At 29.2% G+C, this 26,961-nt stretch overlaps 1 protein-coding gene across 2 annotated transcripts in view; it reads right to left on the reverse strand.

The window, feature by feature from the left end:
• Ca-Ma2d (Ca[2+] channel Muscle-specific alpha2/delta subunit) overlaps positions 1-26,961 on the reverse strand; it is a 138,274-nt gene that overhangs the window by 87,424 nt on the left and 23,889 nt on the right. For both annotated transcript variants that reach the window (XM_075360144.1, XM_075360143.1), the window contains exons 4-7: positions 17,687-17,975; positions 10,319-10,450; positions 6,163-6,434; positions 4,066-4,176 (exon numbers count right to left, since the gene is read on the reverse strand). In XM_075360144.1, coding sequence (XP_075216259.1) covers positions 4,066-4,176; positions 6,163-6,434; positions 10,319-10,450; positions 17,687-17,975 — 804 coding nt within the window. The remainder of the gene's footprint in view (positions 1-4,065; positions 4,177-6,162; positions 6,435-10,318; positions 10,451-17,686; positions 17,976-26,961) is intronic.

Below are 26,961 nucleotides of genomic sequence, written 5' to 3' on the forward strand. Positions count from 1 at the left end.
ATTACACTCAGAAAATATTGTAGTCTGGTGCACAATTTCTCGGAAGAGAACTATGGGTTCAATATTTTTCATGGAAACTGTTAGATGTGAATGCTTCCAAAAGATTATAATAAACTTCATAGCCATGCTAGAAAATAAACGTAATTACTGATTGCAGTAAATTGATCCAATAGCCCACACAGAAAATAACAACATTGCTGCTATGCGAGTTCTTTGGGGAAAAAGTCATTTCCTGTGGTCTATGGTTAATTAGGTTCCCAATTTGTTGCCCACATTTTTTTTCTTTGGGAATTATTTAAGATAAAAAGTATTCAGAAATAAATCTCGCACAATGTCCTGTTTGATCAATTCAAACAGGACATTAAAATTGGAATATCTCAAATCAGCGCTGCAATCAGTAAAAAAGTGGCTGCTAACATGTAGAAACATGTTAATTTTTGTATAGCTGCGAATGGGGTACATTTTGAATTTTTATTATAATAAAATTATTGTAAGTATGAAATTATTTAATTTTTATTTCTCTTTTTAAGTATAATAATGGTTTTTGTATTTTGGTTTCCATGTATATTTTGTTTTTCCATATGAGTTGCATAACATTTTGTTATTTACATACATACAATACCAATATCTATATATACAAGTATATAGCTTATATATAACTCCCATAAATACAGTGTATCATGAAGTTCTACTGGGACATTCATGACCTATTTTACTCATGAAGATAATGGAAGAAGTTCAAATAAACATATGTCCTAAAATGCTTTGTTTGCAAGTTGCAGCTAGTGAAAGATTTCACTAGCATTTCAATCACTCCAGTAAAATGAGGACATACAGAAATTCTTAGGATGTCAATTAAGGAACTAAATTAGTGATTTTTTACAGTTTTTGATCTGAAAATTGAATAAAATAGGTCCTAGAACAACATCTGCAGTAGTTTTTGAGAAATTTGGTGTGAAAACCAATAAGTTGGGATAAAAAAGCCCTTTTTTTATATTTGATGTACAATAACTTTGTTAATGAATAATAAACACACAAAACTTTAAACAAAACTTGTACAGAATTTAATTCTGTATACCATATCAGCATATTCCTCTGTTGTAAATAAGTAAGGCATTACTTCAATGGCAAAACAAAACCAGCATTACTTCAACGTTCAAATTAAAATTGACAGAAATCCTTTGCTAACAACATCATAATTTGCAGTACATGATATACTTAGGGTACTTAATGTACCTTACAGAATAAATTAAACACTAATACACTATTGTGCATTGTTAATTAGCTGTTGTTATTTTATTGCCAACTTTGAAATAATAATTTTTCAAATAATTTATTGTATTTTTGTCATTAATAAAAAAAATTATTATCTAAGTAATTTTTGTTTTACAACTGTGTAAATTCTAGTTTTTTTTTTAGTAGCAATATTTTACACTAAATTTTATTTTTACAAATTTTTCACATCACCAAAAACGAATTTGGTTTTTGTATACATTAAATACGTACTTTTCTAACAAATTTAGTAAAATACTATGTAAAATACTGCAGTAAAATACAGTAATTCAAATTTATTTTTAACTTTTCTTTATTTTATTCAACTTAACTTACACCATTTTGTTCAAAATTAAATTTTCTACAATTTTTGTTTAAAAGATTTATGTCTATTACCCTTTTACAAAGTTATTGCCCATCAAACTTAAAAAAAAGAGGGTTTTTTTACCCCAATTTATTGGTTTTCATTCCAAATTTCTCAAAAACTACTGCAGATACAGAAATTCTGGGACCTACTTTATTTGATTTTTCAGGTCAAAAATATTATTTTTGTTCTAGTCGTTTGTTGGTTTGTTTTTCTTTAATCTTCCTTCTACTATTAATCTGAGTACTAAAATTGCTTCACTGGTTCCTATACTTTTCCTGAAACCAAATTGGTCTTCTCCTAACACTTCTTCCACACTCCTCTCAATTCTTCTGTATTGAATTCTAGTTAAGATTTTTGATGCGCAAGTAGTAAAACTAATTGTTCTGTATTCTCTACATTATCTGCTTCTGATTTCTTTGGTATAATGATAATACTCTTTTTGAAGTCTGACAGAATTTCTCCATTTTTGCAAATATTACACGCCAGTTTGCATAATCTATTGCTTCCTACCTGCACTGCACAGCAATTATGCAGGTATCCCATCTATTCCAGGAACCTTTCTGCCATTCAGATCTTTTAATATTCTATTATATTTAGATCTTAATACTGTATCTCCTGTTTCATCTTCTTCAACTTCCTCTTCTTCCTCTATAAGATTAGTTTCTAGTTCATTTCCTCCATATAAATCTTCAATATATTCCACCCACTTATCTACCTCTTCTTTCGTATTATAAATCAGTGTACCATCTTTTAACACAATATCAGATTTTAATTTATTTACCACAAAATTCTCCTTAACTTCCCTGTATGCTCCATCTACTTTACCATTCCTCTGATCATTTTCTCTTTTTCTGATCATTTCTCTTTCCACTTCTGAACACTTTTCTTTAATCCACTCTTCTTTTGGTAATTTACACTTCCTGTTTAAAGTATTTCTTAATTAATAGTTCCTTCTACCTTCTTCATCACTAATATTCTTATACTTTCTACGTTCATCCATCAGGTGCAATATATATCCTCTGATGTCCAACGTTTACTACCAGTTCTCATTGTTCTGTCTAAGTTTGCTTCTGCTGATTTATTTCCTTTTTTTAACAGTCTCCCATTCTTCTATACTTTCTACCTTATTGTTTTTACTCAGCCCCTCATGATATCCTCCTCAAAAACCTTCTTTACCTCCTTTTCCTCAAGCTTCTCTAAATTCCACCAATTCATCACCTTCTCTTCAGGTTTTTAAACTCCAATCTAGATTCATTATCACTAAATTATGGTCGCTATCAATTTCTGCTCCAAAATATGCTTTGCAGTTAACGAGTTGATTTCTAATTGTTTGTTTAACCATGATATAATCTACTGATACCTTGCAGTATCACCAGGCTTTTTCCATGTTTATATTCTTCTATTATGATTTTTAAACTTTGTGTTGGCAATTACTAAATTATACTTCATGAAAAACTCAATAAGTCAGTCCCCTCTTTCATTCCTTTTGCCCAGCCTGAATTCACTCACATTATTTCCTTCCTTGTCTTTTCCAGTGTTTGCATTCCAATCAATAAACTATTACTAAATTTTCACTCCCTTTTATGCATTTAATTATTTTGTCAATTTCTTCATACACACTCTATACCTCACCATCATCATCATGGGCACTTTTACACATATAGACGTTAACAATCGTTGTCGGCTTAAGTTTTGATTTTATCCTTATTACAGTGATTCTATTACTAAGCTTTTTTGAATATGCTACTCTCTTCCCTAACTTCTTGTTCATTACAAAACCTACTCCTGTCTGCCCTTTATTTGACACTGAGTTAATTATTCTAAAATCACCTGACCAAAAGTCATTTTCTTCTTCCTACCGAACCTCGCTAATTCCTACTACAGCTACATTAATCCTATCCATTTCCCTTTTTAAATTTTCTAACCTACCAACCTTTTTTAGACTTCTAACACTCCACACTCCAACTCATAGAATGTTGTTTTTTAATATTATGGTGACCCCTTCCTTAGTAGTCTCCACCCGGAGATCTGAACGAAGGACTAGTTTCCTCTGACATATTATACCAAGAAAGGCGCCTCAATCTTTGTTAAATGAAAATGCCAGAGAGCTACATTTTCTTGGAAAACATTATTTTCTCAAGTTGAATAGGTTATGAAAATCCTGGAAGAACTCTGAGTTACCTTTGTATGTATGTATGAATAAATAACTATATCTGTCTTTTATATATATATATATATATTATATATATATATATATAAAATGCATGTGTAAATGCAACGTGTAAATCAATTCATAATTATTTCCAGTTTCATTTTACAAAATACAAAATAAATATTCATAAAAGTAAATACTACTTAAATAATTAATAACAAATGATATTATTTAAAATATTACTGCACATAACCACAAACTATAAATTTAATACCTGTTCTAACAGATTAAACGCTGTAATGTAGGCGTTAGAAAAATTAGCTTTTCCATCTACAGTAATATTATCAACAGCTTCCTTGAAAGTCTGAACATTTTCCTCAGTAGCCTGTAAATATGATATCTTAAATTTAACAAAATGTATTTAGTAAACAAAAACAAAATTGGAGAAAGTAAAAATATTTATTTATTTATTTCAAACATCATCAAATTAATCTAGGGCATCATATAATACCCATACCCATATAATCCTGAAAAAAGAAATTCTGTAAAATGATCATTATATAGATATCAGCCTTGTTTGTAAAAAAAAAAGTAAATATAATTTTTAATACGTATAATACTAATCAGCCAATAAAATAAGCAGAAAAAAAAAGTATAATAATTGTGAAGATATAATTTACATTATAACTTTCTACCTCCAATTTATTGAGCACAGAGAACAAGCTAATTTAAAGGATAAGAATGTTAGGCAAAATACCATCAGAAATAATAAAATTGATAGAAAAGTGAAATAAGAAAATTGCAGATAAATTTATCTAAATATATTCAGATTTAATGTTTGGCCTAACTCCCAGTGAAATATAGTTAAAAATATATTTATACTGATAAGCTAAAATTGTTCAAACTAATTAGGTAACATTTGATTAAATAATTATAGATATAAAAAGTGTTAGTCTTACAAAAAATGTTTGTTAAATCTCAATTATGATTAGGTTTGCCTCCTTGTAAAATATTGATGCACATTTAAATTATATTTCCCTGTTTCTCAGAGAATTATCACAAGTATTTTAATGAAAAAGTTGAAAGATAACAAAAATATTTATTTATCAAATAGCACTTTCATTGGAAAATGCTGACTTTTTAAATACTATCTTCAGCATAACTTTTTACATAAGATTCCAATATCGACCTAAAAGTCCTGACTAGATAAATGACATAAAAATGACTGGATAAATGGAAAATACTTGTATATTATCCTTATTTCTTAAAAATATAAAATTTATCTTCCTAAACACATAAATCATTTTTCTACTTCTTTTGTTCAAAATTGTAACATTCTTTTTCAGTTCATTCTATTCTCATTACTTGAGAAGTAATGTGTATTTTCAAGTATTTTCTTATTTTAGGATAGATGAACTATATATATATATATGAAAATGTCAATCCTAACCAGAATCTAAATCCAGAACATTCCAGATGAAAGGTACAGATACTAATGCTCCATCATGGAGGTCAGAGTAGTGTTGACATCCATGGAAGATTTAATAACTATAGTAATAGAATTTAAATTACAAATATTACTATTATAATCCCCCCAGATGTCTAATTTTGTCAACTGCCTACAAACATCTGTCAGTTTCTTTAAATTTATTGGCATAAATATTTCATTGATACACTTAATTTTAAAACATTCTGATACAATTTTTTAATAAGAAATAATCTTTGAACAAACTACTAAATAAAATTATAATTTTCTAATTAAAATAAATAGCTGTATTAGCAGAAAAATGTCAATAGTAATAATAATGAAAGTTTTAATTACATTAAAAAGCACATATTAAAGTATCATTAGACTTTTAATCTTTTTTAAAAACAAATACACTTAATTTTCTGCACTTATTTCATACATCTATAATTTTTAAATATTAAAATGAACTTTAACCACTTCCAATTTTTATATAAATTTAACTGCGTATTTTGTGATGCTGTTTTGATCATGGTTTTACTACGGTTTCCCTTATTCTGTTTAGATAAATGCTGCAACAGTTCCTTTGTTATCTATTAAGTAGCACACCTACCCATTTCTGATATGATGAATATAATATATAATTATATATCAATCTGAATAAATTATCCATATACTTAGCATCAGAAATCTATTTAAAAGCAGAAGATTTTTATCACAACAATCTGTAACTTTCAAACAATTCAGTTTCTGTTGACAGTTGAAATTTATATAAAATCTTTTTTTAAAGAAACTTGAAAGCAAGAATAACAAAAAAGGGAAAGGAGATTAGGATTATAAAAATTATAAAATAAGTCTTAAATAATGAAGAAATTGCCAATATAATCATGAATAAATAAATAGTACCTGAACAAGCATGTCGCTACTGAAACATGGAACAATATTTTTGGTTACATTGCTGAATGTAAAAATATTAATAAAGTCATTATTACTGAAAGTATCAAGTATATATTTTACAGTTAAACGTGCCGTAGTGTTGCTCATGCCTCTCATTGAACCTGAAGTATCCACTAAAATAACAACATCTTTAGAACATGTAGCTGCTTCAATAAACCAAGGTCTTGTACGACAATCAAATTCATCAATTTCTCTACCAAGAGATTCTTTCCACTTTAAAGCTGAAAAGATTAATTATAAAAAAAATTAATTTTTAACAGATTGATATTCAAGTATAATAATAGTAATATAACAGTAAAAGAAAATTAATTTAAAAAAATTAGATGTGGACAATACATGATTTTCTTCTATGCCTATTAAATTACATTTACCCATTTTTTTTTAATGAAAAGTACGTAAAATTTCATTTCATTAAAAACTTCTGATATTTTCTCATATATTTTTTTTTTTTGTTACTATTGAGTTGTTATTCATCATAAACTTTTTTTTATAATGAGAGGTTAATAATTATTAGTAAATCAATATATTTAAATTTAAAAAAAAAGAGAAGATGAAGTCCTATTCAACTGATGTGCCTTCCCCTAAGATTAGAATATTTAATTAATTAAAATTTTATTTAGTTATAACTCTGCAACCAATGAACATAAATACCACTTATGTTACATATCGCTGAAAATCTCTTAATGAGGGCTTACTACCGCAGTTAAGGAAAAGTCCAAAATTCAAATTTTTCTGGATTTTGGGTTTTTTGGATACTTTTGGTTCAGTCAATTGCAATCAAATGGGGAGGTGCACAACTAGATATTACAACAGTACTAAATGGAAGCCTTTCTCAAGAACAAGCATCCTATACCAGGCATATTAAGAAAGATTAAAAGTAAATGATTTCCAGTTGTTTTCCTCAATGACATAATTGATTCCATATTAACAAAATAGATAAACTTAATTCTGGAGACATTTATCCCTCAATTGAAATTTCTGCTCACTAAAAGGATTGAGAAACATTATAATTCATAGAAAAAGCAATGTGGGTGGTGACTACTATGCCATAGGTTACTCACATATGTCACTAAGAAAGGCAGGAACAAGTGTATTATAAAATTACAAATTAATGCACTTCTTGCTGTAATAAAATAATCCATTGTACAAATTATATCTATTCAGTAACTGGTCCCAACCTTTTATTATTACTATGGATTGTTTTTGTTACCTAGATTTCTATTAATTATCCTACAGTCTTTCAACTAAAAATTTACTCTTCTTTCTATCTTACCTTGCTAATCTTATCCTGCCAATTCTAATCTTAAATTATCAATCTCTTGTTTTAAATCATTTAACCTTATTAATTAAAGCTCTCTTTAAAATTTCAAGCATTCCCTATCGAAACAGAAAAAATATCAGAAATATAAAATCTTATATTACTTTTGCTATTAGTTCGTAATCATTAATCTGATGGATGAAACTCAAAAATATACCATTGAAAGTGTTAAGTGTGAAAAGGAATAAAGGCTACATTAACTCAGAAAATGGACAAGTTTAATTATCCATTGCTTTAAGCTGCACAGTACTGAATGCTTCAAAAATTCAGTTTTAAGTTTTTTCAGGTCTATTAACTATCTTAACAGCTACTGAAATGACTGCTACCTATTTCAGAATCCTTCATTAGTCTCAATCTATACAAATACCCAACCATTATAATAGCACTTACTAACAGAAAGAATGGCTTAAGCTGGTATATATAAATAATACAGAATGTACTAAACCATTCAGAATAAGGAAACTGTTATCTTAGTTATCTAAAACTACTTAATGGTAATATGTATAATATCTAGTTGGTAATCCAACTATTGATAGGTATGATGTGGCATATTGCCACCAATGTTAAGAAGTGCAGTGATAATTCTCACCTTCTAATATTCCACATCAGCGACCCAGATACATAAACATGATCCTTGACAAAATGTCATACAAAGAAATCGTAAGACACTAAGTCTGGTGACCTCATTGGCCAGACTAATGGGCCAATTCATCAATTAAATCTGTTGTTCAAAAATTAAAAAAGTGATAAATTTCAATGTGGAAGCTTGATGTGGCATCAAGATCTTCCATCTTAATGGAAGATGATGTTAAATGTAGCTGAGAAGGAAGAATTTTCCAACATATCAAGGTAAATGTTACCAATCACAATTAATTCATGAAATAAAAATTCACTTACCACACTGTCACTGGTAACACAACTTTTGGATTTTCCCTGATGTGCTCAGTCTTGAAATCTAGATTTTCTGGTTACAATTTGATATTTTGTTTATTTACCTTTCCTGACAAATTAAGAGTAGCCTCATTGGAAAAGGCAATTTTTTAAGAAAACTGTCATCGACACTTTCCAAATGATCAAACAAAATAATAGCAAAATTCTTTTGAGTAATCATATCTTACTGTGTGATTGTCTGTAATAATGAAAGTTTGTGAGGGTGCATTTTTAAATGTTTCCTTAATACATTTTGAACAATTGAAAAAAGAATGTTTAATTCATGTGCTGTGAATAAATTCCTGTTGCACATTTTCATCATATGCATTTATCCACCTGCAAACTTTCTTATTTTGTACATTTCCAACAACATTTTTTATTTTTCAAATATTCAGTGTTAAAATTTTCATGCCATGCAAGAATAGTAGGCTTCAACAGTGGTATTCTGTTATCTAACAATCTAAACTTACATTAAATCATTTGTTCCAGTTTCATTTCTATGATCCATTCAACACACTAAACCTTTTGAGTATTATAGCTACAATGATCAAAATAAACATGACTTCGGTTTTGGCTATGATGTGGCACACATGTTACTTCTACATAACGAAGAACATGATCTATGAAACTTTCTGAATACTACTCTTAATTAAAACTACTCTGCAATCTATATTTAAATTATTAATATTCAAAGTCGTAAATATCTTTTTTGGACACTAATTAACAGTTCTTTCTTTTGTTTTTTTTTTTTTTTTTTTAGTAAAACAACTTTTGTATCACCTGTCACCTGTATAGAAAATGTATTTCTATATAGTGTTCCTAAATCATTATCCTGATTACACTGTGATATAACACTGTCATTAGCAAATGTATATAAACACAAATTTTTACAGAAACATAATTGTAATGATTAATATTTACTAACAGATATAGAATAAACAGCAGAAAATAATCCTGCCCTGAATATAATTTAAAAAGAAGAAATCCAGTGGAATTATATCATAACTTTGGAGGCTAAGTAATCAGTCCATCCATGCCAACTCAATGGTTTTATAACGTCACATTCAGTGTCACAAAGAATCTTAGTCCAATAATAAGCTGATTCATGCAACTTGAAGTATCATTAGACTATATTAGTAAGCAAAAGATGCAATTAATAAGGATTAGAGATTGGTTTTTGTTTAGAAAAATTTGTATAATTAGGGGAAATTTTACAGACAAACATCATCTAAAATTAAGTGCATTGTATCATGCTAGCCAATTAATAAAATATTAAAATTTTTAATTATACTTCACTTAGAATAATCTGTTTTCATGATATATTTGCATCTAATAAAATAAACTGAACCAAAAATGCTTACTAAATTAATTTTTATCCATTGCTTATCTAAATAGACATCATGCAAAAACATCTAACCAATTAATGAAACTTGTCAGATGAATTTGTGTTAACCCTGATTGAAATCTTGTCTCAATTTAAAATACTCGTACAGCTTTGTGTCCCTTTTTAACAAAAGAGCTATTTGATATTTACTTGCTCGTGGTGCACTTAACCAAAATAATTAATATTTACAAATTAAAGTTCATGAAACTTATATACACCTCTTGTAAGAAACCTTTTAAAAATTTTGGATAGCGCTTCACATCTCTTAAAGCATTTTTGCAAGAATGGATCAAAAGATTTCAAGGAAGAAAAATTAAATCTTTAAATTAAATTTGACAAAACTAAATCTTTCCAAGTTTGAACTAAGTTCTGATCTCTAAAATAGAATAATTGCATACACTTAAATTATAATTAGAATAAGTGCGATTGTACAATTAAATTTACAGATAAGCAGATATAGCAGTGAAATTTACCAGGATAATGTCTCAGAAATCCAGTGGAGCTTCCAAAATATTGCCATTTAAGTGTAGGATCACTCATATAATTTCTAACAAAAACCTCATCCAGTCCCTCCGACCATTGAATATGCTCTTTTACAATATATCCTGCATAATTAAAAAATAGAATGAGTACTGAACATAAGTATGTATGAAACAGGATAAATTTAGGAAGTCATTTAGGTTGGGGAACTTAAAAGAAATATCTATAATTCTACAACATAATCATTAATTTTGATAAAATAATATAAATAATTCATTATATTGATCCTGAAAAGTTAAGCAACAATAAATAATAAACAAACAGTAATATAAATAAATTAATTAACAATAAAATAAATAATAAAAAAAAACAATAAATAATTACAAATAATAAAAATGTAAAAGGACTGATGTGGAATGAAAAGGTTCCTAAAGACTATAAGAAGTTCCGTACATAAGAGATTCCCATCTGTGATTTACAGACCAGAAGAATGGATGATAATAATTAAAGGGAGAAAAGGAAGATCCAAGCTATGTAAATTGTGGTTTTAAGAAATGTGATGGGTAAACTAAATAAATGAATTAAAAACAAGATTATTAGAAAAAAGTTGGGAAAGATAACTGAGATATGAATTCAGATGGTCAAGTATTGAATGAGAAAGGATAAGAAGAGTTTGGAATGGGTGATAACAAGAACATAGCTAATTGGAAGGCTTAAGAAACAATAGTTATATAAGGTGAAACAAGATGTAAGTAAAAGCAGTGCTGTGCAAACAAGAGAACTTCTGCTTGATGACTACAGAGAAACAAAAAAATATGGCTTTATAAGATAATATTGAAAATCAAGTGAGATGATGGAATATGGTGGATGAAATGATTTTAAACAAACTGGGAAAGAGAAGTTTATAGCTGAGTCTTGTTAATAAGAAAAATATCATTAGTGTGCCACTTATTTAACAATCAGGATTACTAAATCTGATTCAAGAAGGTAATTTGGTAAAAACAATAAAGGAAGAAAAAATTGGAATACTTGACACAGCTAATTGAAGAATTAGGGTATAAAGAATTTGCTGAAGCTACAGATTGCCAAAGAATAGAAGCGGAGAAGTGTGACAAACCAGTAAGATGTAAAAAAAAAATGGAATTACAGTAAGATATTGTCACTCCATCGGCAATCTTTTTCATTTAAGCACTTCAAATTTTCATTATTCATAAAATTCTGTTAGCATGAAATCAATGTTTTTAGATCATTTGAGTAAAAATTTCATTTTTCTTTAGTCAGTTATTCTCAACAATCCTAACTGAATCATTTAGTTCAAATTTTTGTGTTAGGCATTCTGAATGCTTTAAAGCTGACAGTAAATAAAAGAGCAAAGTTGTTAAATAATTTTAAATATGTATCAAATCGTAAAACATCTTTAATCACCTTCTAAAGTTTCTTTCTTCTTTTCCATTTATAGGTTCAACAGTAAATCATAGCTAATCACTTTATCTCTTTTTCCACTGTTTCTCATTCTCATACAATTTTATGGTCTAGTAAATTAAGTTGTTTGTGTTCTAGTCACATAGTCATAATTTTCAGCTAATTTTCAGTATTTCCGGTCCAAAATAACTGAAATTCATCGATTGTTTATTTTATAGATATATTAAATGTAAAGGAGAGTCAAGACTCACAAATTCAATAAATTGACTGTGACAGTCTTCATACAATTTTTCTCACAAAAATAGTCCTTCAACAAGCTTTATAAACTAGCTTAGTGTAAGGGGAGTGACACCAGGATAACATTGCATTTGACATAGCATAAAAATACTAGAACAAATTAAAAATACATTTATCTGTGGTTGAAACAGATAACATAGTACTGACAACATAATCTCATTTTTAAGCACGTTAAAGAAAGGAAACAAGGCAATATAAGGATCAACCTTCATTCCTAGATATCAACTATATCTATATTCCCAGTAGATGGTGGACTTATTTTTATTAACAGCCAATTTATTGTTTTTAAAAATCATTTAATTAATCTTTGTATAGTTGTTAGGTCAAGGGTGTTTAATTCATCTTAGTAACTACTATTGACCAAAGATTAATCTCAGCAAATGCTATCAAGTGTATATTTTTATCAGTATAAAGGTGTAAATGATTAATAAAGTATAAGTATAAAGGATTAATAGATCATACAAAGTTGAGGATCCCAGGAGTTCAAATTTTTGTTAAGACATCATCAACTGTTACTGTACAGTACCAATTTGATATACATGAGCTGCTGTAAACAACACTTAATATTTTGAAAAATATTAAATAACAACTTCTCCAACAATTCATAACACTGATTATAAAATCCTAAATGGTATTATAAAATGTATTAACTGAATATTCACATTTGAAAAACATTGCATGGTAAATTTAACAAAATTCAATGTACTATTAAACTTTTTTTCATTGCCTAAGTGAGAATTTAAAATCAAATTACGTTTTTATTTTTTTTTCTAGAAAATTGTGTAAATTGTTAGTTCAGAAAGATAGTTCAAAATAATGTTTGAATTATTGGTTGCCAAAATTTACTTAGGCTTTTAATGAAATTATTTTCTTTGTTGCATTTTTTGTAGAAAGAAATTATGACATCTATTTTTAATATGTTTAGATAAATAATTTATATTAAAAGATTAATTAATACGTCATAATGGAATAAATTACTGATTATATACGTATATAAATAAATAAATATGCTCATCATTAGATGTCCAATACACCAAACTGAAAAGTTATTTAAAGTGACTTGTAGTTTACTGATGTCATAGGAAACATTATAAAAAAATTATTTGATATCATCACAATTAATGTTATAAGATTATCTTTTGTTATTACATCTCTCTTATTATTATTTATATTTCACACAGTTTTTGTGACTTAAAAAAAATTTGTAATGAGTTACAATGAAATTAATATTCTGCTATCTTTAACTCTCATTTAATTCCGTTTATTCCTCTTTTTCTCATTTCATTACTTTTTTTTTTTTTACTCCATTTTACCTCCAAATTTAATTTAACATGCATCAATGAAACTATATCATTTATTACATCTTACTCATTCATAATTTTATTCATTTATTCCAGAATAACAATATTTTATTTTTTTTTATACCTGGACTATTCCATCCTCAAATTTTTCTTTAATTCTTTTAGTACTAGTTTTTAGTTCCTTTATTGCTTCTTCTATACATAAATTAGAAATCAATAGAGTTAAACTATACCATTGTCTAAATCCTTTCACTACTGGAACTTGCATTCATAATTCTCTACTTCTATTACTTTTTTCTAATCCCTGTTTAAAATATACACTTTTTTCTAAATTTTATTAATATTTTTTCTTAAAATCTATAACAAGGGGTCTTTCACGTAGAGTGCAAAAAACTGACAGATTGTGGTGGCTAAGTTTATTTTTTTTGCAACTTTTCAATTGCTATTTGTTTTCAGTACACTAAATTTTTATGACAAATCATTAAGGATGCTACACACCTCAATAACGTTTACGAATCATAAATTTAATTGTCAAAGTAAGCAATCATTCAGTTAAAGACTTTGAGGAAAATTTTTCTCTAATTGATGTTGAAATGCCAATTCACAAAGGAAATGCTAGGAGAGAGGAGAATACTGCTGCTGTAAGTGAAAGGGCTTGTGAAAATTGAAAATTATTGATTTCACATTGTTCATAAATATTGTACCTTTCTTCAAAAAAATGGTAAATTTTGTGTAAAGATACAAATACTCTACATACACATACACACACACTCTAGATACACATTTCTACACCATATAAGATTCAACTGACTCCAGAATTAAAGACACAGGACCTCCTTTGGATTGACAGTTTGCCGATTGGTTTCTAGAGCAGCTTGAAGTGGATCCAAATTTTCATTAAAAAAATCATCTTTTCAGATGAGACTCATTTTTGGTTTGACGGCTTTGTAAAAAAGCAAAATTTCCATACTTGGGATGATTGCAATCCACAAATGATTCAGCAGCAACAATCACATCCAAAAAAAAAAATAACTGTTTGGTGTGGATTATGGGCTGCCATCATTGAGCAATTTTTTTTTTCAAAAATGAGCTAGAAGATGCTATTACAGTAAATGGTGAATGCTATTAAGCTACGATTTGTGAGTTTTTGCTTGTAAATTTAGCAAATTCTGATTTGAATGAAATGTGGTTTCAGCAGAATGGTGCCACATACCACACAGCTGCTGAGACAATTCAGTTATTGTATTAAAAGTTTGGTGATTTGAAAGTAATTTCATGAAATGGTAATGTCAATGACCACCAAGATCATGTGTTTTGACGCCCTTAGACTCTTTTCTCTGGGGTTATGTTAAGTAACAAGTCTATAGAAACAAACCATGAATGACATGACTTGAAAGCAAATACTAATTAAGTATTATTAATGGAATTCAAGCTGATTTCTGTAAAAGGGATGCAAAATTTTGTTGATAGACTTGGCTTTGCCAAGCAAACCTGCGCCATATGAATGATATTGTTTTTCAAACATAATTTAATGTTATAAAAAAAAAAATATATATATAAGTCAATATAATAAACAGAATATAAACACATAATATAATAATATATATGTCAATCAATATATACTTTTTTAATAAGCTCTTAAGAGGCTATGTTAATCAACAGAGAATAGTCACTTCTTTAGTTTCTTCTTTTTGGATGTTTTAGTTTTATGTTTGGCCCAGTATTCTTTAATTGTCTGTGACTTTAGTTGTTTATGTTCTTCAGACCACTTTCTGCCAACTCTTCTGGTTTTTCCAGAAAAAATATATATATATATAAATTTCACTTGGCTTTTTTTCTTTTTTCTATTGTCATATTACTTCTTATCAATTGAAAATTCCTTAGTTCCACATAAAGAGTGGTACAATCATTTTAACTGGTTGTATTTGATTAGATGTCTTAATTATTATTGTACACCACAGATTATCTATATTATTGAAATAAATAACATTTTTATTTCTCAAATGAAATTGACTTATATGCTACAATAGATGTTATTTCTTTATTTATATGAATCTATCATTCATAAATAACTTGCAATTATTTCACAATAATAATAAACAGTAAACATTAAATGTAGTATAAAAATTTTAAATAATATAGTAATAAAGTCCCTACTATCAAAGAATAATAAATCAAATCATATTTAATATCATTAGTTCCTGAAAATAAAAATAAATTTTGAATAATCAGTGGTGTGTTTATCACAAGCAGGTATTTTTTTTTGGTGGATTCATGTAACCAAGTTTAGTTCATCGTACTGCTAGCTTATTACTTGGCTTTTCCGTAGTAAATATGTGTGTATGTGTCCATGTCTGCATGTGTGTGCACGCACTTGCATGTGCGTATGTTGTAGTTGTCTTTAAAATTATATTTTATGATTATGTTAATACTTGCACTGAAATGCTAATTTACTTAATTAATGCTCCAATTAGTTCTTGAAATCAAAATGAAAGCTATGAGTTAAGACAAAATAAGGGTATTCCTCTTTTTTGGTTTTTAAAGGAGAAAAACTGTTTTCAGAATTTTTGATTATTTATTCTAATTAAAATTCTAAGAGAATGTTGTTTTTTAAAGTGTTCTATTGGCAATTTAAAAATTCAACTCAAAATCTATTTAATGAATAATTAAAATCAGATGTATTACCTACAATATAAAACACTTCTTGATTTAGACTTTATATTTTATTATTAATGTTACGAGTACATATTGCCACATCCTTGTTTAAACATACTAAACTTTTTATCTCAGAACCTCAAAATAATTTACTCTAAAGATTTGAAATTATATTTTGACACAGATTTTGCTGAATTTATTGGTTTAAAAAAAGCATATTCAATTTTAAAGTATAGTTTTTTCCCATTACAGAGTGTATTAGTTAAAATTATTTTTAAAATAATTCTAACTAAATACGAGGGCGGTCCAGAAAGTAACTTACATTTGTGCCTAGTGTGGAGATGGGCGGGGATAGAGCCGCCATCTTGGGGTCAAAACGTTTCTACACTCACTCAGTACTCATCAAGCTGTCGTAGTGTGTGGATTGCAATCTTTCTATTTTGTTTGTTGTGAATTATTGAAATACGTGCTTCAATAGAAAATCTCATGAGTTGGTGAGGTGCATTCAGTCATCAGGTTTTTACTGGCAAAACAATCTCAAACCCATTGAAATTCATCGGCAACTTTGTGAGGGTATGGAGATGGAATGAGTGAAGGTGGAGTGAGACAGTGGTGCATTCAGTTTAAAAATGGCCGCACAAATTTTCATGATGAGGACTGCAGTGATTGGCCTAGCCTTATGACTGATGAACTGATGATGAAAATCAACAAAAATTTGTGAAAATCACCACATTACGATTACAGAATTCTCGTTTCATTTCCCCCAAATTTCACAAAGTTTACTGCATGAAATTGTATTGCGGAAGCAAGTTTTGTGCAAGATAGATGCCAAAAATATAACGATGCACAAGCTTTTCAATTCCTTTTCTGTAGAAATCTGCTGCCTTAGAAGTGCCCAATTTAAATGGTGACTATGTAGAAAAATAGTTTAAGATTGTCCCTTTCAAATGTATAATAAATTTCTTTTTTTTATTTTGTTGATTTTTTATTTCAAAATGTAAGTTACTTTCTGGACAGTCTTCGTATAATACATGTACTGCATTTTGATTATTAAGTAATTGTTTTCATTAATAATAATAATTTCTATAAGGAACAATATTTGTCTTTAATAAACCTTAATTTTTTGATAATGTTAAAATTGTAATAAAAACCTATTTACCCTAAATTTTTTCATAAATTTTGCTGAATGATTCTTTTGAATTTTTTTTTTTGTTACAATTGTGGGAATAAGTAGGAGTCAACCGATAAATATATTTAATTATATTTTATTTATTAAATGTTTAATGTTATGAAGACATGCTTCTTTAGTATGTAATAATACTCGGATGTAGCAGCTAACATTGCAGATTTATTTATATACATTTTTTTTTCTTTAAAAAACTGCATTGTAATATCATTAAATTGTATTGAACCCTTCATTATTTGGCTACATTTAAAATAAATTTTCCTTTAGACAAAACAGAGAAAATACTATTCATTTTTTAAATTACATTATTATCTATTTATATTTAAATTCACGGAAATTAATGAAACTATTTCAGGGATATTAAAAGCAGGTTTACTGTCAAATTGGATTCAAATATTTTCTGATAGGAATGTAGAATACAGTTATGAAATCCTCATGATCAGATATAAGATATTTACATCTCATACGCTAAGCCTTATTCCTTTTGGATTGTTAATTACCTTGGTCAAAAACATCAGTAGGTACATGAACTGCACTATAGCTAGTATTAACTGGAATTCCATAGAAATGACTGTTATTAGCAAGTTCCATTAATAAATAATTGGCCGATATTTTCTCAGGTTTAAGTTCATCTATTGTTATTACTCTTGGTACAATGTATTCATCATTTGGTTCTAAAGTATTTCCATCCACAATTGCAACAGATACTTTTGAGCCATGATATGCTAATAATGAAGATGAATTATATTCAAAATTTTCTGATAATTCTTCTGCAGCTTTTATTATGCACTGTGTAAAAAAAAATAAATAAATAAATCAACATCAGGTTTATCTAAAACTGAAAACAAAGTTTCTAATTAATAGCAAGATAAAATGTGATAAAACTTTAAAATTTACTTACATATAACTTACATATAATTAAACTAAAATTTTTTTCCAGTTCCTTCGAAACTAATTACACAGCTCCTTCTTCAGTGGATGCACCACTACCCTGTATGTCTGTAGCACAGAATTTTACCACCATAACTCTACTTAGAAGGAACTTAAAATTTTTAATAATTTTTAAAAAGTTTGATTTAATTCAAGCAAACACAAGGACAAAATAAAACTTAATTAATGCAATGAATAAGGCCTACGTTTTAGAACTTATGAGTTTTATAGACAAGACTTACCATCCAGCTGGTTTATTGCTATCAAAATGTTTGCATATGATGCTGTTAATATGTATTCTCATTTTTAACTACAGCTCTACCTCCAATTTACAGTTACTCTTTTTCTTACAATAATTATTCTGATAAGAGTCTTCCTTTCATAATTTTAACATTATGGACTACAATTCAATGAAAGATAGAGTCCAACTTCCTTGATCATTATTTCATTAGATAATTAACTGAATTATCAGTTAATTCATTTTCACTAACTGAATTTAAGGGTATTCAAATGATGAGCATGTGAAGATAGGTAGATATTTAATATATATAATATTAAATAGAGTATTATTATCTAGTAAATTAATAATATTATTTTAATAATATTGTTAGCTTTTAAGCAAATAATACCATCATTTTTTGATGTTATATTCTACAAAAATAAACAATCTAAATTATAATTGATTTGTATAAAATTTTAATGGTAATATTATTGTTAATTTCATAAAAATCAATTCTTTCAGATTTTTTAAGCATAGCATCTTATCACTTTTTGTTTTAAATAAACAACTCAAATAAGTCATATATATATATTTTGCAACATAGTAATGAATTTCTAGGGTTACAATTAACAAATATTTATGCTTGGATAAATATTTTGATATCTTATCTAGTAAAGTAACATATGATATTTTAGTTTATACATATATTCTTTAAGAAAACTTGCTTGAAAAACAAAAAATGCAATACAACACACACACACACATATATACACGAGAGACAATCAATAATCAAAGACACAAATTGATGTAGAAAAAACTGTATATCTTTACAACATGAGACTCTTAACATACATTTCTACTTCTTAAAATAATCCCCACCAGTATTAATACAATTGTCCCAACGATGAACTAGTTTGTTTATATCTGATGCAAAGACGTCTTTGTCTTGTTGTTTGAGGCACTTTCCCACAAATTCTTTGACCTCCTCATTGTTGCTGAACTTCTTTCCACGTAATGCCTCCTTGATTGGACCAAACAAATTAAAATCCGAGGGAACCAAATCTGGACTGTAGGGAGGATGTGGTAGTATCTCCCAACCCATTTTCCAATGGTTTCTTAGGTCAGGTGGGTGGTGTGAGGGCAAGCATTGTCATGTAGTAATATCACCCATTTTCTTTGAGATCCACAATGTTTTTATCTCATTGCTGGCTTTACTCTTTTCATCAGCATGTCTGAGCAGTAGACACTATTTATTTTATGCAGATTTTCCAAATCACAAAAGACAACACCTTGGGCGTCCCAAACGATGGTCAACATGACATTTCCCGCTGATGCTTGCATTCTGAATTTCTTTGAGATAGGAGAGCTGGTTTGTCTTTGTTCTTTGTCCATGCTTTGTCTTTTGGACTCTGGTTCAAAATGGTGAACCCAAGTTTCATCACACATTAAAATCTTGTTTAAAAAAGGGTCACCTTCCCTTTCACAGCGTTTTCTCAAGTCTGTACACAGTTTGAGTCTTGTTTCCTTGTGTTGTTGCGTTAACTCTTTCGGGACCCACCTTGCCCTTGTTTTGTTGTACTTGAGCTTGTTACTGATAACGTTATGAACTGTGCCAACACTTACTGCAACTGTTTTTGCTATATGTTCAACTATGATACGTTGGTCTTCACGAATAATGTCGTCAATGCGGGTTTCAAGCGAAGGAGTTGACAATTCAACTGACCGGTCAGGACGTCGCTCGTCAGTCAATGTTTTTGTACTGTTCTACCCATTTATAAAAATTTCCGCCGTTCATACAACTTTCAACATACTGTAAAATCATTCGAGAAAAGATTCTGGCCGGTTTTTCACCTTCAGAAAGCAAAAAAACGGATCACTGAACGTTGTTCAACTAATGTCGAAACTTCAAACGGACACGCTTAAATGCAATATTGAAATTATAAACAAAACTTTTATCCGTCAGCTGTTCTCACCTCATGATATATATCATCAGTGTATATATATATATATATATATATACCAAAGTATCCTGACTGACTTATCAACGAAATAGCTCAAAGTGCTTAACTTAAATAGGTGAATTTTGGATGTTTTTATAATGTAGACATCCACTTAGGAAGAATTTTTTTCAGTCGTGAAAATTGATATTTAGACTTTTCTTTGAAAGCAAAAAGTAATTTTTCAAAAATCTAATTTGGGAGAAAGGAGGCGGACCATATTTTTCTATGACAATTCTAAATCTCAACCATATGTAATGAAAAATGGTTGTATTCTGAGGGAATTAATTCCAGTCTAATTTCTTCGTCGTTTTTTAGTTCAAATTCATTGCTAAATATTGTTATTTAGTCTCTCAACTTATATTTGCATACAAGGGAGTTTTAGTGAATTACTTGCACGTTGCGTTTCCGTTTGGTAATGTTTTCAATGTATGTGTAATTCTCACGATACGATTCAAAGTCGTAAATATTTACATACTTATGGGCATGATCATCATGCTTGTGGGAAAACAAATGATACGTTACACGCTGTGCCATCTATTGACCAATTCAAAAACTTGTCAGATAAATATAGTTTGTCATGAATTTAATTTTACATACGTGAATAAAAATGTTTTTGTTTCTAGTTTACTAATCGATAATAATATCACACAATTTGATTAATTTATTAAATTTAATTTATTATTATTCACGGTTATGATATTTTATTAATTTCATGTTAAAAGTAACTGATATTTTACGATGGTAAGTCAATTATTATCCGCAATTTAGTTATATTTTTGTTTATGTTGGTAGTACTGTCGTGTTGCGTAGATCACTGAAATATAGAAATACTGGAATGGGCACTAGCGTTAGAAATCCGTGCCAACAAAGATAGCTGATTTAGCGGTATACCTTTCTTTGTCTACAGTCCGTTCAAAAGGTTTGTGACGATCTCTCTCTCATCACAAATCACAAGTTATCTTTCATAATTCAAGTTATTGTAGAAAGTTTTTATAAAAACATTTATATGATACAATGATTAACTCAACATTTATTTAATATTCATAAGCATTGAAATTTTTCTATTAATTAAATAGAATTGAGATTTTATCACTTAATATTAACTACAATTAAGTTTTTTGGATTCACTTTCTGAAGGAACGGTACGTTAGGTACAATGCGCATGCGCTGCACTGTGCGACAATGAAAACTATACCTCTAAATCTATCTGTCTCACGTAAGTTTTCCGCTCACGTTGGACAAAGGCAGTGCCCATTCCAGTATTTCTATATTTCAGTGGCGTAGATGACACATGCGTGATTTAATTGTTATGTCTGTGCAGGTTTGACGCTGCTAGGTTAGTTCCATTATGCTGTTAACCAAAAATGATATCTATGAAATTTGAAAAAATCTCAAATAATGTTTTACCAATACGATTACAGCAGCTCATACAAAAAAATTCTTATAGATAAAATTAAAGGAAGGCCCTAGAAAGACTACATTCAACTGAAAAAGGCTTACAGCTCAATCTGCCCATTGCAAAAGAAAAATCTTTTGTGATTGCGTAAATCAAACATTATACCTGAAGAATAACATGGCTAGTATTCCAACCTACCCAGCATAGAAAATAAAAAAGATACAGTACCTGAACCGGAGTTGTATTTAAATGATGTATCTACTTAATAAAAAAGTATTTTTGTTAAAATAAGCATGATTTTTTTTTTTTTTTTTAATTTGTTTTGTTCATGATATGAAAAAAACCCATTGACTGCTTTGATCATAAAATTGTTTTTCCAGGAAAAAATCTCTAACATTTTTTAAGTTTATTCAGTTGACTGACAAATTAATTTATTTTAAACATAGGATTGTGAAAGTAAATCATTAAATAAAAATATTGTACTGGTTGCTACAAAAATATTAAAAAACTAGATTTTTGGTGATGGAAAACTTTTAACTTTAAGTATCTTGGTTGTTTGTTTTTGCTAGTTAGTGATTTTTTTGCCGCAGAACGACGAAATCAGAGATGAAATTGTTTCACAGAGTATCTTATCATTTTATAATTTACCAAGCTATTTAAAAATTCTGAAAATACCATTAGATTGCTGTTAATTATGAAACAAGTATAATAAAAAAACAAGTATTTTCATCATCATAAATGAAGTTGTTATATGTGCAAACAGTTTTGTTTGGGTACATATTTTTGTTATATTTAGCCTTAAAAAAATAGAGATTTCAGTGATCATTATAAAAAGTATAAGAGTAATATTCATATTGAACAACATAAATTAGCATTATTTCAAAAGACCATATCATACATGAGAAGCAAAATTAATACAAAAAATATTCTGAGTAAAAAATAGAAGAGATGAATAATTATTAAAAACAATTTTAATTGATAATGCTTTATATTCAATAGATAAATTCCTTTCCTTATAAAACTAGGTTTTATTTATTAGATTTATATTATATTGTAACAAGACTGGTATAATGAACCTGAGTAACGGATTCCTGGCAATTAAGAAAAAAGTAGTAGTAGTATCCAGAAAGGGGCTAAAAGAAACCTTTTTAGTAAAGGTAACAGGTCCATTTAACAATCGTCTTTTGTAATATTGCCCACAACCGATGTTCCGTGAGAAGAGTTACCAGACCAAGGTTTGGAATTCCATGGGAAAATGTGAGGGCAGTCGATCATTCTCACATTTCAAGTTGGATCCGATACGGCAGATAAAGAGGATAAGAGTATAAATACTCTGGGGATCAGTTCTGCGAATCACTCTAGCCGAGATGTTATGATGTCAGACTGCAAGACGTGAGTCAGCGAGAGTATTCTACGAGGAGGTTAGTGAAGAAGCAAATTTCTAGTGAACTGAATTCGGCACAATTACGGTGACATTACAAGTAATTCCGTATCCAAAAACAAGAAATGGTTTGGTGAGTTACTATAAGACTATATGGTAAGTTACTGTAAAGAGATAATGTATTAAATTTCATTCATAAATTGTTAGGGTAGTTTTATTTGTGAACAGCAAAGGTATTTGCAGGGAAAGAACTTTACACTTGTTTTATCTACTGCTCTATTGTTGTTAATACAAAACAAGTGGTTAAAAGCGTTAAGACTAGTCATGTTAATGTCTTTTGTCAGAGAGGCTGAATTCTGGTTTTCATTACTTATCTACCTCTGAATAAATCCTGACGATTACTTTAAATTTTGTTTTGTATGTAATCACTGTTTATTATTATTATTATTATTAATATTGACATTATTATTATTATTGTTGTGGTCTGATTATTACGATCAGTATTTGTTTGTTTATTATTATTGTCATTATTATTCTTGTTTTTATTATATCTTGTTTTACTTATGTTTTTAAACTAATAAATTTTAATTATATAAACATTTTCAATGTCAATCTCTTAATATCCTAATCAAGCCGCGAACACTGCGACAATATTTATGATTAAAATACATTATTTTGATTGTGATAGTAATAGAAGAAATTTTATTGTGCATACGCTCGTGAAGATTTCTGAATTAGTTTGGACCCATTAGATGACGCTGGGGTTGAGATATTTCAAAAAGTTGTATTTATGGTCCGAATTGGCTCATATTCAGAATATATATTAGTTACGTGAAAAGAAAGATTTTTCCAAAAACTATACCCTCTAGGTGGCGCCGGTGTCGAGATATTTACGAAACAAACAAATATACAAACAGACTTTTTTCTTCTACACATCTATATATATATATATAAAAGGCAATGTTCGTATGTGTGTCCACTATAGAATAAAAAACTACTGGACCGATTTATGCACGGGAAAAAGGAAAAAAATAAAAAAGGAAATTCTCATCCCAATCATCCGATTGCAATAAACTTTGGTGAGCTGTTATATGCAGGCCCGCGATGGTTTCTGAGTTAGTTTGGACCGGCTAAGTGGCGCTGGGGTTGAGATATTTCGGAAAATTGTATTTATGGTCCGATTTGGATATTTACGAAACAAACAAATATACAAACAGACTTTCTTCTTTATATATATTATGTAGACGATTGCACGTGCGGACAAGATACATATTAACAAATTTTTAATTTGTTTGGAAGATCTCGCAAGCAATAAAGTACCTAAGCAAAAAGAAAAAACCTGAAGGTTTTGCAAGCAAAAGTATCTAAGCTCTGATACTTTTCTTTAAGTGTTTAGAAGGACTGTGAAAGTACATTAGTAAATAAAGTGTAAAAAATAAAAAGTTTAAAAAATTTGTATATTAAGTGATCAGAAAAACGACTGTCAAAAAGTGTCAAGATTCAGAATTAATTTGCTCCTTTTTTATTAAAGAGAGGAACTTTAAATTTTATTAAAAAAGTACTTTTAAATATTAAAATAAAAGTTCTCACTTTTTTTATTACTCTTATTATTAAAATATAACGCCCTATTTTGGATCAGATTTGTTCCATCCTTCAAAGACTCTACATGTGTTTATTACGAAAGTATAATTAATTAATGCAGTAATGTTATATATATGAATTACAAGATGAAATATACTAAAAAGTAAATAACGTATTTAGTGAATAAAGTGTAATAAATAAAAAGTGTTTAAAAAATTTTTATACGGTTGTAGTCGTCACAAAGCATTACTTTCACTGTGAAATCAATTATGCCACCCAGGCGACAAGCGATTGGTTGATGTACATCTCAAGCACAAAAGAAAAGGGCATTACGAGTTTTCAAACAGACGAGCAACGGGAAGCAAGACTAGAAACCGTTCGAGTACGCACTGCTCGATCCAGACGAACACTGCACGCTGATTTAAATCTTGGTGCATTCCATTACGATGCTAATTATGATTACAGTCTTCATCCAAGTGTGCTTTTGAAAAAAATTGATAAATTATACGTGTATTTCAGTGCCTTCAAATTTAAGAATGAAACACCAGGAATGTGCTGCGCGGATGAAAAAGTGAAATTGCCAGAATTACATTCACCAGCCAAATCATTATCAACGTTGGTATCAGGTGACAAGCCAATCGAAACATTTTTTGGCAAACATACGCAAGTACAATTCATGTTTCCAAATGACATCGTTCGGAGCAACAAATATCGTGCGCGAGAATTATACGATAACATTCAAAGTGCAAGGGCAAATTTATCATAGTGCAGGATCACTATTGCTACTGCCGATTACATATTTCTTCAAATTTATTTCATGGGAAACACAGATGAACAAATCGATCAACGTTGTCGATTCAATACGAACACTAAACGAGAAATTGTCGCTGCATTACAAACTTTATTCGACCAACACAACGAATTAATTCGAATGTTCAGATCTATCCTTGAACAAATGCCAGCTGATAACTACAAAGTTGTAGTTAGAGCAGACAAAACGCCTGTCGGCCAACACGAAAGACAGTACAATGTACCAACAATTGACAAAGTGGCGATCGTTATAGTTGGCAAAGAATTCAACTAGCATGATATAATTCTTCATGCAGAAACGGTGATGTTCAGCGAATCTCAGAAACTCATCGCTCATACGATGGATTCCAATATTCGATTTGATTATGGCAATGAGAAGATGGATATCATTTTAACATCAAATTGAGAAATCCACAAACAGATGAAGAAACGAATAAGAAAGTTAGTGCCATGAATTACTATTTATATCGATTAATGATTCGTGAAAACACTGAAAGTGATATCTTGAAATATCGAAGATTGTTCCATCAATACATTGTCGATATGTATGCGAAAATCGAAACCGAACGACTCCTCTACATTCGATTAAATCAAACCAAGTTGCGTTCCGATAAGTACATTCATTTACGTGATGCAGTTGTTAATGGTAGCAATGTGAATCCCAATGAATTGGGAAAAATGGTCACACTACCGGCCACATTTACAGGTAGTCCACGGCACATGCATGAATACGCACAAGATGCAATGACCTATTTTCGCGCTTATGGCAGCCACAATTTATTTATTACATTCACATGCAATCCTGCGTGGGATGAAATAAAAGAACTTCTGTTAACTGGATAATCATCATCGGATCGTCATGATACTTCCGCGCGTGTGTTCAAACAAAAATTGTAGTCTTTAATGGATTTAATTGTCAAGCATCATATTTTTGGAGAAACATGCTGTTGGATGTATTCCATTGTATGGCAAAAAAGAGGATTGCCACATGCACACATTTTGATTTGGTTGATCGAAAAAATCACACCAGATCAAATTGATGTAGTCATCTCAGCAGAAATACCAGATGTCGACATTGATCCAGACTTATTTGAAATCGTCACCAAAAACAAGATTCATGGTCCATGTGGCTTACTCGACAACAATTCACCATCCATATCTGATGGGAAATGCACGAAACGATACCCAAGAGACTTCCTTGCCGAGACTATCACTGGCAATGACACGGATATCCACTCTATCGACGACGATTAACGAAGATGGCGGAAAATCCATCACTTTAAAAGTACAAAACTTGTAGAAGTCGACAGTTGTGGATTGTACCGTATTCACCATTACTCTCGAAAACATACAAAGCACACATCAATGTCGAGTACTGTAAATCGGTGAAATCAATCAAGTACATTTGCAAATATGTCAACAAAGGAAGCGATGTGGCAGTTTTTGGAGTGGGAAAT

The sequence above is a fragment of the Lycorma delicatula genome, chromosome 3, assembly GCF_047948215.1.
Source record: "Lycorma delicatula isolate Av1 chromosome 3, ASM4794821v1, whole genome shotgun sequence".
Classification (NCBI taxonomy): domain Eukaryota; kingdom Metazoa; phylum Arthropoda; class Insecta; order Hemiptera; family Fulgoridae; genus Lycorma; species Lycorma delicatula.